The 13,768-nt window shown below is 26.8% G+C and overlaps 1 protein-coding gene across 1 annotated transcript; it reads right to left on the bottom strand.

Moving 5' to 3' along the window:
- Positions 1 to 205: 205 nt before the first annotated feature.
- LOC129989203 (uncharacterized) lies at positions 206 to 9,277 on the bottom strand. The gene is made up of 7 exons (XM_056097582.1): positions 9,133 to 9,277; positions 7,160 to 7,424; positions 5,994 to 6,155; positions 4,114 to 4,449; positions 2,977 to 3,177; positions 2,540 to 2,863; positions 206 to 1,764 (listed from the first exon to the last, which is right to left on the bottom strand). The coding sequence occupies exons 2-7, from the start codon at positions 7,271 to 7,273 to the stop codon at positions 1,210 to 1,212; spliced, it is 1,692 nt and encodes a 563-aa protein (XP_055953557.1). The 5' UTR covers positions 7,274 to 7,424; positions 9,133 to 9,277; the 3' UTR covers positions 206 to 1,209.
- Positions 9,278 to 13,768: the final 4,491 nt, after the last annotated feature.

The raw sequence follows: 13,768 nt of genomic DNA, 5'->3' as shown, positions 1-13,768 counted from the left end.
AATTTTGATAAATTGAATTAATTCATTTGGATTTTTGATAAATTGAATTAATTCATTTGGATTTTTGATAAATTAATTTTGGATTTTTTGGTCGCAGTTTCACCATATCCCTAACTCTTTTTTAAATTGTGTATGAAATTATCAAGCAATTTACAAATAAACACAGAATTCGAAATAAATACAAAAAAGAACAAAACGACACAAATAATAGGAAAATCAAAACTTTATTTACAAATCAAGAATCGTACAAAACCATCCTCAGAGAGCTAAAACCTTCTTAATGGTTCATTAACAGATAAGTTTTGAACACATGTAAATTAATCATTTGTTCATAAATGCTATGAATAATAACATCTTACGAAAGTAAACACGATTAGCATACAATTTTCTCCATGTAAACATAACAATATGTTCCAGCCATATTATACATAATATGAATTCTAAAAAAATTTCTATGTACATATATAAGTACAACAGGATGTGACAAGGTTCACAGTCTGTTCTTTCTATGAATTATAATTTAGAATGAAATATATTGCACAATAGCGGTGATATTATCTCTTTGAGAGATTGGGGTCTGATTTCGTGTTGGCTTGATTGAATATGGTTTGATTTGTACACCTTCAGTAAGAAAATATTCTTTCTGTGATTTTTTCTAAGCAATTTCAAAGCTCCATCTTCTATCACTTAATGCAGTTTCGAAACAAATTGAGATAAAGTTCCTTGTTGAATGCAGATGTTTGACTAGGAACATAACACCGGCACTCGAATGAAAATAATTAATGCAAAATAAAAAAATGCATGGCAAAATATACATAAAAGATAAATATTGCAATGACCAAGCCAGTTCGTAATTTTCTGTATTCTTATGAACACCATGTAGATGTGCGTCTACTAAGGTCATGTGCGTCTACCAAATTTTGATCAGTAGTTAAATACTCATTGGGCGAAAATTGGGAGCATTCTAGCAAAAAATTGGGACCTTCAATATTATCTAATATTATTTTTTTAGTTCCAAGTACTTGCGTCCATTTAACCTCATAAATTAGATTTCATAATAAAATAGAAAATAGATATATCATTTTGATTTTTTAAAAAAAATTTACGAGGTGGTCAGGGACAGCTACAATGATAAATACAAAGAAAAAGATACATAATACACTCTAATTACAAAAACTAGGCAATTGCAAAAGAGTGGATAAAAGTATATTACTGAAGTCCTTTAAGGACAATGTCCTCAGCAATGCGTCCACTAAGGAAAGCAGCGTCGTGCTTACTCTTGAGGAAACCATTGACGGCATCTGTGTCTGGACGGATATGGATTTTTTCCTGGATTTTCTCTGGTTGCTCAGTGCACCAGGCAGCTGGATCACTGAGCTTGTGTTCAAGATCCAGGTGGTTGACTGGTGGCAGTCCAAGACATCCTCTGAAGAGATTTTCAATGCAAGCCCTCTGTCGAGCAAGAGCGTTAACTACAGGGGCACCCTTAGGAACAAGTGGTGCCTTGCATAGATAGCTCAGGACAGACAAGACAGAGTTGAAAGGCTGGAATCTGGTTTCGGAGCTGCTCAGGACACGGAAGGAGATCCTCTGACATAGCTCTGTCAGGACAATGAGATCCAGGATGATGGGAGCTGCCAGAAGAGAGTCTTCGCAGGTGTTGTGCACCACAATGGTGTTCTTGCCATTCATCATAATTTCAGAAGTATATTCATCAAGAGCTCGTTTACTATCTTTAACGTATGGAACATATTTGATGACCACCTGTAAGAGAAATAAGATGATTTCTCATGAATTTCAAAGCTAAATTTTTTTGCTAATTGCTATTGGTTAAATATATATCTAATTATTGTTTTCTTATCATGAATGGAACGATCACAACACCCTTATGAACTTTGTGTTTTCATAATTAGAAGAATTTATTTGAGGATTACATTTCAAAGAAATTTACAAGAATTTCTTTTCTCCACATCTGTGTCTGGACAGATATGGATCTAAGCGTTTGACTGGTGACAGTCCAAGACATCCTCTGAAGAGAATTTCGATGCACGCCCTCTGTCGAGCAAGAGCGTTAACTACAGGGGCGCCCTTAGGAACAAATGATGCCTTGCATAGATTGCCCTAAGGACAGACAGGACAGAGTTGAAAGGTTGGAAACTAGATGAAAGGACCACAACAGCCTTATGAACTTTGTGTTTTTTTAATTAGAATTATTTATTTGAGAACAGCATTTCAAAGAAATTTACAAGAATTCTTTTATCTAATTAATAATATTACTAAAATAATTAATAACCAGTTTTATTAATTTTCCTTTTTTCCATCAAAATAAAGCTATATTTTGAGTCTTTAAAATCTTTAAGCAATTTATTTTGAGTCTTTCAGACTTTAAAAATCTTTCAAAGTCTGAAAAAATATTCTGTTAATCTAAATTACAGAAAATTGCACTAACATGGAATTACTCCTGTTAAAAATTATCTGGCAAGATAAAAAAAATTATGTGATAGATGGAAGTTTCCAGAAGCATATAAATTATACTTACACAATGATCTGGCTTTTCTCCTGGAGCGAATAGGACTGAATTGGAAGCCACCATGTCATCCACAACATTGCTCTTGGAGATTTCTTTGGATCGAAACTGTTGAGGAGCTGACAGGTTCTTGCCATCATTGTTGCCAAGATGATTGTAACTTACAACAGAAACTGGTTTAATGCCAGCACCAATAAGGAAGTCGACCAAGACAGATTTGAATTTGGTCTGTCCAGATTTGAAGTCATCTCCACCAATCACCACATTGTTCTTCTCAGCCAGCTCAATCACACCTGGCACGAAAGTGTTCTGGGGGGATCCATTGATATAGGCACACTGTAACGAAAAGAAGTCAGAAATAAGTAAAGATTGAAAAGCTGATAATTTTTATAACATAGCAATGGCTAGAAAGATAAATTAAATTAATAAAAGTCAAATTTGACACTTACTTCTTCTAGTATGCTGGCCACGGCGTACAGAGTGGACGGAGAGACTTCAGACACATTCTCTTTGATGGATTTCAACAGGTTAGCACTGGTGTCATTTAGTCCTTCTCTGATATCACAGAATCGTTCAGTGTTCGCAGTCCATAGGATAATAACTTTTCCAACTTGGTTCTTTTCTTTGAATTCTCGAATGTGTTTGCGGATCTGTCGAAGGAAGAAATGAAGTTCGTTAATGCAAAAAATAATATTAAAGATTAATGTATCTTTAAAATTTCATTGAACACTTAGTTTCAACAATCAAAAGATAAATAGGTGTTTCAATATGTCACGTCTTTACCAGTCGTTATCACGATTAAGATTAAAATTTCTTGAAATCAAAATATCAGCTCTTTTATTATGAATGAAAATTTTTAGCTAGCTTACACTGAATTAAAAAATATGCTTCATATACAACTGAAAGTATATTTTCAAAGGAAAATTGGAATTATTTTTTAAATTTATACTTAATAAAATCAATTTTTTATTTCGCAATTTTATATATTTTAAATCAAACAGCTAACTATAACGTGTTATTTAATTTTCCAATAAAAATTTTAAAATAAATTATAAATTTCTTCTGTATGGTCTATTGATATCAAAGCTTAAGAAAGCATTTGATCAATTTAAAAGGAAACATTTATAGTTAAAAGGGAAATATTTAAATTTGATATAAAACTTCGTTATTTAATAAATTCATTTTTGGAATTATTTTTTATCAGTTTTTAAAAATTAATAATCAATTGAAACAATTTATTTTAAATTTGATTGAAGCCTAAATAATTATATTGATTATAATTTCAGCAAGATGAGAATCAATCAGAATAAATTTAAATGTTAAAAGTCACCAGTTAATTTATTAAAATTTTCTACTTCTATTTACAGCAAAAAAAAAAAAAAGTTTCTAAAAAAATAAATAAACGACATTCATTGCACTGACCCAAAATTGAAGGTCAGCTAAGCAACAGAAATAATTTTCGGATTTCTGTAACGTTGCCAAAACGCCAACCTTTCGCCGCGCGGTCAATGACATAATACTTGGCATCTTTCCAAATCAAAGGAAGCCAAAGAGGAAAGAAAGGAGTGAGGCGAAACACAACGTACCTGTTCCAGTTGTTCCCATTTGGTGCCAGTAATGACATTGTCAGCTCGGGATTCTTGATTCGCGGCAATGAAGTCTTTATCGTAGATAGCTGGCAGTGGTTTCATTTTCTCCATCATGGGTCTCAACTGCCTCTGAAGATCATAATCTAGCACTTCGGCCCGCTCCATGGAGTCCGCCAAGTTTCGCGAGGAAATATCCCAACCGCCAAAGACGATGTCATTAGGGTTCACTAGCGGGAGCATGTCTTTGAATGGAATGTACAAGTCTCCGGTAGTTTCAGATGTACCAAGTCGAGTGGTACCGGCTTGGAGGAGTGATCCAAAATAGTTTGGTTTCTGTTAATTGAAAAGAAACATGAATAAGACAATTTTATAATTTTAAATGAAATAGTTTAATTAAAACTGAAATGCTAATTTACATTAATTTGATATGAAAGATTAAAATGTCACTCAATATTTATTTAATATTCAAATAATATTTAACTCAATTGCCGTTGTATTTTAAGAAATTTATAATATTATTTATTTATTATCACATTTATTATATTTATCTCATACTTACTTCTTATTTCCTTCGTTGGAAAAATTCGGCAACTTTTTAATAAGATTAGAATATAAACTATAAGAGTTTTTCAATGATATTAAATTTATAAATTATTTCATAACTATAATTATTTTTGTTAGAAATTATATGTATTTTACTATTAATAATACCACATTCAAATTATTAAAGCAATCTACCAGTTCCTAAATGTTAAAGTACATTAATTTCATTAAAATCTAAAGTTTTAAATTGCCATTTTTATTTAAAAACAACTAATATTTGATGTTGATGTTTTAAGTACTAAAATTTATTATTGATAATATTTTAAATTTTAGTCACAATATTACCAATTTTTTTATTCCATGTGGTAAAATTTCTGATAAATCTCAAATATTATTTAGGAACAAATATTTTACTACCAAATTTTTAAAAAATTGTATTCATTTTTTGGGGCGATTTTTATTAAAATTAAACTTTTAAACAAGCACTATAAAAAGTATACAAAAAATGTTGCTACTGCTGTTTATGATATCAAAAATATTCATTTATATTTCATGTCATAAATATAATTTTATGTCATGATTTATTTATGATATAAAAAATATTCCTTTATATTTCATGTCATAAATATAATTTTATGTCATGATTTATTTATGATATAAAAAATATTCCTTTATATTTCATGTCATAAATATAATTTTATGTCATGATTTATTTATGATATAAAAAATATTCCTTTATATTTCATGTCATGATATAATTTTATGTCATGATTTATTGATGATATAAAAATATTCATTTATATTTCATGTCATGATATAATTTTATGTCATGATTTATTTATGATATAAAAAATATTCCTTTATATTTCATGTCATAAATATAATTTTATGTCATGATTTATTTATGATATAAAAAATATTCCTTTATATTTCATGTCATAAATATAATTTTATGTCATGATTTATTTATGATATAAAAAATATTCCTTTATATTTCATGTCATAACATAATTTTTTGTCATGATTTATTTATGATATAAAAATATTCATTTATATTTCATGTCATGATATAATTTTATGTCATGATTTATTTATGATATAAAAAATATTCATTTATATTTCATGTCATTATATAATTTTAAACTTTCCTTATTTGCCAATTAATTATCGATTTGACATTTTTTACTTTATTACATTAAAAGAAATCGTCAATTGATATTTTATATTTTTCATGACATTTACCTGGTTTAATTAATATTACTAAAATTAAATTTTTTAAAAAAAAATTCTAATTCATGTAAAAAATGAAAATAAGTTCATGAACAAATGCTTACCATTACACCTTCCTTTGTTCGCCATGTGATGTTATGCTTGTTGGCCAAAACAGCTGCGGTCACAGTTGATCCGTTGTTTCCTCCCCATCCAACTAACATCACTCCCAATTTTGGTACATGCTTGGATGTGCGGAACTGTACTCGAGTAGTCCTAGGAATGACCTGAAAGAACAAACCAAAACATTGTAGTAAAACTACGTGACAGCTTGGAACACATCCAGTAGTTCATTCACCAATAAAAACACTATTCGAATTATGATAGTTTCTCTATTTAGTTTTTTTACACTGATGTATGATAAATCATATGACAAGAATGAATTATTTTCATGCATAAATATTGTTTTTGAAGAATCATTGCCATAGAATGAGTTAAATCTTTTAGTAAAATACCATTCCTTAACAAATTTTGTATGTCATATGAAATTATTTTTTTAAAAAAAATAATATTTTGTTTTAGTCATGAATCTAATTAGAGAAATTCAGTAATTTAAAGTTGCTGAGTGTTAATTGAAAGGTACTGACTATTATGATTCATGTGAAAAGAATGAATTATTTTCATGCATAAAAATTATTTTCGAAGAACATTAAAATAGAGTTAGTTAAATCTTTTTGGAAAATAATATTTATTCACGAATTTTGTATATCAGATTAAAATGATTTTTAAAATAATATTTTGTTTCAGTCATGAATCCAATTAGAAAAATTCAGCAATTTAAAGTTACTCGATTAAGTATTGTTAAATCTAACAGTTCCACCAGGATTTTTTATAATAATAATATTCGAAGTAAAATAAATTAATCAGTTAGGTGAGAACAATATATTTTAAAAGAAAAGAACAATTAAAATTACCTTAAACAATTAAATATAGTACATATTCCTGACTGTACATACATATATGGTAATGATTCAATTTTGTTTTAATTCTTTTTCACTAACATTTTCGAAGCAGACGATTTTGGAATATTGTAGCGGAAATGTAATTTCATGAATTTTACCCTAAATAATTATTAGAATTAAATTAATTTGTTTGATTTTTTCTTATAAAGTGATTTTTTGTAAAGGTCGAGTTTAAAAAAAATTTATGTTAAATGAATGAGTACATTATGCAATTTTATGACATGAATTTGAAGAATTATTTTCAATGATATAACAGATTTTCACCTTACCTTGAGAATACCTCTTTCTTTCTTTACAATAGTTGTGTCATACTTGTAATCAGCCTCAATGTACTTGTCAGTGTATACGGTGTTTGGGCTCTGTACTTCAATGAGATCGCACATTTTGTAGAGATTTGGCAGAGAAAACACCGATCAAAATAATACAATACACACAACAGATACTTCAAAATGTAGAAGCGAAGATTTCTTCTCTTTCAGAAACAAGATCAAAATATCTCGATAACGGTGATAATCTGGAGTGTAATCGATAATTCTGTTAAAGAAAAAATACATATAATTAATTATACTTTAAATATTTATCGAATTTAATCAATATGATCTTTAGAAGAATAAAATCTTCCAAAAGAAATATAAATCTTTCAGAAGAAATAAACATATAATAATTCATTAACAACCTTTTTTTTTTTTTTTTGCTTCTTGACACAAAATACTTGTTATTAATTAAATAATTCTGTGCAAGTTTTTAAATAAAATAATAGAAAGCTTCCAAAATAAATGTCTCCATTTTGATTATTTACTTTAAAACTGAAATTCTATTTTCAATATTAGTAAAAGAGAAGCTTCTATTTATTTTTGTAATCATTATTTAAAATGAAGAATATATCAGAATTAAGATTTATTAGAATTCTTAATTTAACAGAAAAAAGAATTGCTTATAAATATTAAAAGTAAATCATTTTAATTACAAACCAGTATGATTTTCTAAATTTGAAATAAAAAAATAATGAAAATGATTGTTGAAAAATAAGTAATAATTTTTAAAATACCGAAAAATTTTATATATATGACCTAGAACCGAAAAATCCCTAAATAAATAAATTAATTAAGATACTAGTTACGTTTGGTAATGGAGGAAGAGAGTAAAAGCATTAAAAGTTGTTACTCTACGCGCACTGTCTTATGGCAGAATAGATCGTTTTACAGCTTTCCCAACGATTCTTAGCTTTCTCAGACGATTTCGAAGCAACTTCTTAACTTTAAACAAATCGTTCTCCACTCCTCTGTTAAAAATACTATTAACGTTAAAGAACGTGTTTTTTTTTTAATAATTGACTATCATTTGTTTTTTTGAAAACTAGGTTAGGTTTTTTTTTTTTAAAATGCTGCAATTTTATTTAATACATTTTTTTTTCTAAAATCACTATGAATTGCAAAAAAACGTTTACTAGGAATATTTACATATAATTATGCAAAATGGAGAAACAATTAATTGTTTTATTCATTAACTTTCAAGGAAAAAAATTTTTCGAAGCAAGTAGCCACATTTTATTACAAATTATAATTGCAAAATCTCTATAATAAGGTGTCCTACAAAATATTATCATTGTCACACCATTGCCAATGCTTACATATTTTGAAAATTTGCATTTAAATGCTTTAGGTAAAAATAATAAATAAAATATTCATTTATAATATTTAGTTTTAAAAAAATAAAATATTTCAATTTTAATTCTTGACTAGGATACATATTTTAAATGAATCAATTTATGAATAAATAAATAATTTCTATAAATGAATCCAAAATTTATAGAAAACTAAACCAAACAACCTTCCAAAATAATAAAGAGACTGATAAACCTATTAAAAAGTTTAGCAACGAATCAAATAATACCAATGACCTCAGAAGTGTAAAACACAACTAAACGCAACTCAATCGAAGAAGAAAATTACTATTGGATGATAAAATTAAGCGAGACATGAAAAACAACAATTAATTCGAGGGATTGAATTTTAAACAAAAATTAATCTAAGGTAACAACGTTAAAAATAGACGGGAAAAATTTTTCTTAATCAAAGGAACCAAAATAAAATTCATAATAATTAATGAAATTGGAATTCCTTAAAAAGTAAGAAAATATTACCCTAAACATTAAAAAAAACAAGCAATGTAAAATACATTGGTATATATTTGTATGGACAAAATCGATTAAAATCGTTTGAGGCGGAATGGAAATTCTTACCAAGCAATGCAGTAAAAGCTGACAAGCTTCGACCAAACGATAATGAACGAGTGAGAGCGCTGAGTAGAGAAGGCAAACAGATGCTCAAGATCGCTTCTGTTTAAATCATGACTTGCACAGATCCGCATCCTACTTTTATACACCTCAGAGGAATGTTCCAGAAGTGAGTAATTTCGATCCGGAGCATCCCCTTTGACAGACAGACAGATGGTCGATACCGTTGCTGTGATGTCGGCACGTGGACACGTGGTTTGTGCGGCATTATCACGTGTTCCCTGAGAAGGGTTGCCGCACGAGGAATAAGGCTTCCTCCGGGGGTGGAAATCGATGTAAGGAACTTTCTGGAGAAATCGCCTCTACCCAGTTTTGACCTGGACTTCTGTTTGTTGTTGTTGTTTTTGGAAATCGAATTCAAAGTGCCTTCTCGTTTTAACGAGAAAAATTTAAAAATAGTTATGTTTAGATATTTTTGAAAAATTTTCACTTAAAATAAGGGGAAAAGGAGCATTAAACAAAATTTAATGAATAATCTATTTAAGAACTATCCTATAAAATTTTTGGAGAAATGCATTAGAAGGAATATCGAATATAAAATAATTAATTTTTTCAACCGTTAAAAAAATGTGTATTCGAAATAATTCATCTGAAAAAATTCGAACATTTTTTCAAAAACATCAATTTTTCAAAGAACTAGTTCTATGAAAGAACAAATTGATTCTTCCATATAAGAATTATGTAAAATGAAATTTCCAAAATTATCTTTAAGAATATTCCAAACTTATAAATGATTTAGGAAAAAATTATAGAAAAATTAAAAATGTCATTAGAAATATTCGAATGCAAATTATAAAATACATAAAATTTTCAAATTAATATGCGAGCTTCTTTGAATAATTAAAAAATATTTTTAAAGCAATATTTTCTTTATTATACTATGATGTTAAAGTAAAATTTGCTAAAAACGAAACTTCAACTATATTTCGTCTATCTAAAAACCGTAAGCCTGCATAACCAAAATAAAATTTTACTTTTTGTTTAAATATTCCTAAATTAATCCATAGTATTATAAGAAGCTTTCAAATAATTAAATGGATAAACGAAAATATTGTTTTTAATTAAAAAAATAAATTTTTCTTTTCAAGAAGAATTTTTATTTTTATTTAACACTAGAGGGCACTACGGTTAAATCAAATCTTAACTTGTTCTTCAAGTTGAGATTTGAGTAAAAGTAATTATTTTACATACATCAGTTTCTTCAACGATATTCGACAGTCAATTCTGAAATTAAAATTGAGTTTTTGTGTGTGTTTATTTCGAGAAAATGGATGAGTGCTTGAATGTGTGTGTGTTTATTTGATATAATTTGGATTTGAAATTCGGTATGTATACAAAATTAAGTTTCGTTTGTTTTAAAAACTCATACGTTTAAATGACAGAAAAATTACCGTTAAATCTAATTTCGACGTATTTGTGAAAAGAACAGGCATATTTTTCTGGGGTTTTATTTTTAGTTGTGTAGTAAGCTATTTTTTAATGTTAAAAGTGTGTGTGAGAGAGAAAATGATTATGTTGTTTCAAATTAAACTGGTAAAATTAGTTTCCTATTATTTTAGAGAAGATTTCGTTTTATTAAATTATTAATGCTAAAAAAATCCTAAAAAAATGTGTATGTTGAAAGTAAACATATTTACATATAAATTTGTCAAAATATTGTTCTATAATTTTTATAAAAGTGTCTTTCTAGTTTCTTTAGGTTTTAAAAAAGAATAATTTATTATTTCTAGCGAATCTAATAGTTTAAATATATAATTTAAGTATATCATTAGGAGTCTCGTAATTCTAAGATCTTTACGATTAAAAAATTTTTTGTAACTATCTTGATAAAAATCCATAAAAGCATTTTTTTATATAAATTATTCATTTTGAGAGATTATTTGACAAAAGCATAAAAACAATATATATATTTTAATTTTTCAGAGATTAGTAGAATATGTATAAAATATTCGTCAAATCGATTCACTCATTGCTACAGCTAATTTATATGATTTTAAATAAAAAAATAAAATAAAATTGTGCTAATATAAATGATATTTCCAAAAATTGCTTCAATAATATATTTTTGCATCTAATTACATAAATTTTAAATTAAAATGAATTCACTGACAGAAAAAAATGCTTTCCTCTCAGGTATATACCAAATTGAGGAAAAGTATGAATTAAAATTTTATTCAAGAGTTCAAAAAATAATAAAAGAAAGAAAGAAAAGGAAAGAAAGGCAAGAAAGACAGGAAAAAGAAAATATTATATTTGTGAGAAAACACTGAAAAACGTAACTTTAAAAATTTGGAGACAAAATTTAAAAGAAAACATTTTTATTATATTTACCCAAAATTTAAAAGTGAATAATATTTATCCTTTTTTTTTACACAGAGAATTAGGAACAAATATTGCTTAATTATATTGGCAATAAAGCAATTAATTTTATAATCTTTTGATATAATTGTAAAGCAGGGGAAAAACGCTGTAAATATGATTGCTCATAAAAATATAAAAAGCATCTGGGATATTTAAAATTTATTATAAATTTGAAATTATCATTTCAAACTTTATTACCTTTTCTGAATAAATTTTTTTTTACTTCAAAATTTCGTAAAATCAAAGCCTTAAATATTTGAAAAAAGAATGAATTTTACTTAAATAAGTATTTTATTCACCCAATGGAGTATTTAAAAGCTAAATTCTTCGAGCGTTTCTGATATTCTCTTAAAAATAATTCTGGTGATTTTTTAATATTATAAATTTAAAAATTAAAAACATTTTGAAGTATTAATTCAGAAATATATGAATGGTTTTTAATTTTTTTTTCTAAGAATGAAAAATAAATGGTATATTTTAATCGAATTCAGAATCCTTCAAAAATAAAAGTATTGAAAAATTTTTTAAATTCATATATTATCAGTTTTAAAAGCTTCTTTCATATTTCTAATATTTTAAAATTTGCTCTATCCTAATTTACGTACAAAATAATAGAAAAAAATGATCTTTTGTTAACAATTCAATAATTTTATATGAGTGTTTTAATTTCTTTGAGGCATTAAAAAAACATTCGAAATATTGGAAACGCTTGTTTGTCTGGAATATATAATTATCTAGAATAGATATTAAATAGGGGAATTATTATGCCATCCTAGTTTTTTCAATCCATTTAAGTACATTTACAAAATAAGAAGTTATCAGTCGTCATACATACACGTATTACATTACTAAATAATAATATTTATTACGACAAATGAAACAGCCAGATAATAACTAATCTATGATCTTTGGTTCTAAGAAGAAACAAAAAGTTATTTCCTATCATGAAATGATGCGAAATAACTTTCAAAATATTAAACAGCACTGGAATGTTTTTTCATTTGGCAACATTCTGTTTCCATTCTTGTTAGCAATCAAGTACTGAAAAGAATTCTATAAATTTTTTAACTCTTCAAACTTTCACGACTGCAAAACAATATTTTTTGCTTCAAAAATTCCATTTACATATTTTATGTACGTAAGTAAGAAAAATAAAATGCTAGAGAAATATTGAGATAAGACTGGAAAATTCCACATTCCGCTCATTCATGAGATCGCTACGGAAGTGCAACATGTTATGTAATTGGTGTTCTGTATTGTTTAGACACTCCAAGAGCGTCATTTTCAACTTCACAGGTCATTGACCTTCCTTAGGAAATCTCTAAATCAAATCCTATTTGAAATGAAATTCTTATATCTACTAAAAGACAGAAGTTCGATAAAAATTATTTTCTTTAAGAATTTTAATTTTTTTTCTTTTCTAATATTTTTTTTTTGTTTTAGACTTCAATTAAATGATTTTGAAGTTTTTATTTGAATTTCAATCAAATTTAAAGATTATTTAACACTAAAAATCTTATAGCTATTTTCGAATTGTTATCTTATACCTAATTTTGAAATGTTATAGTTATTCGATTTTTTTTTCGAATTGCTTAAAATCCCGATTGTAAAATTTGTTCATATTAATAGATGTACTCACTTCATCTTTTAATTTTCTTATTTCTAGTAACATGACCTAATATCCCACTCGCACCTTTAAAGTGTATCAATTAATCGTTTAGACATATTAAGTTTTAAACTAGTGCCTATATATAATATTATTGATATTACATTTTTTTAATGAAATTTCTTACAGTTAGGATTTAAGCCTAAGATTCAAACCGATTGTACCAAACTAAAGATTTTAAAACACAAATATATGAAAATATATTCTTCAAAAGTTTCAAATATCCATATATCTTTATGGATGGAAATTGGCCTAAGAGTTAAATTTGAAAATATTATTTGTGGTTGATAAAATTTCCTGCAGATGCCAAAATTTATTTTTGTTTGAAACTTCTTTCCTCTAGTTCAAAAAAATACAATTGATATTATTTTTAATACGATCTAGTTGATCTTTTCCTATACGCATAGTTAAATACTATACGCTAGAATGGAATTAAATACTATGCGCCACATGATTTGTCAAGTTTCCAGTTTTAAAGTTCATTACATTATTGTTATGAAGAAAAAAAATACGATAACGTGCAATCAGATGACAAATGGAGTGGCATTTACCACG

This window comes from Argiope bruennichi, chromosome 10, assembly GCF_947563725.1.
Source record: "Argiope bruennichi chromosome 10, qqArgBrue1.1, whole genome shotgun sequence".
Classification (NCBI taxonomy): Eukaryota; Metazoa; Arthropoda; class Arachnida; order Araneae; family Araneidae; genus Argiope; species Argiope bruennichi.
The sequence above is the reverse complement of the archived record's forward strand: the minus strand, read 5'-3'. Positions and strand labels throughout refer to the sequence as shown.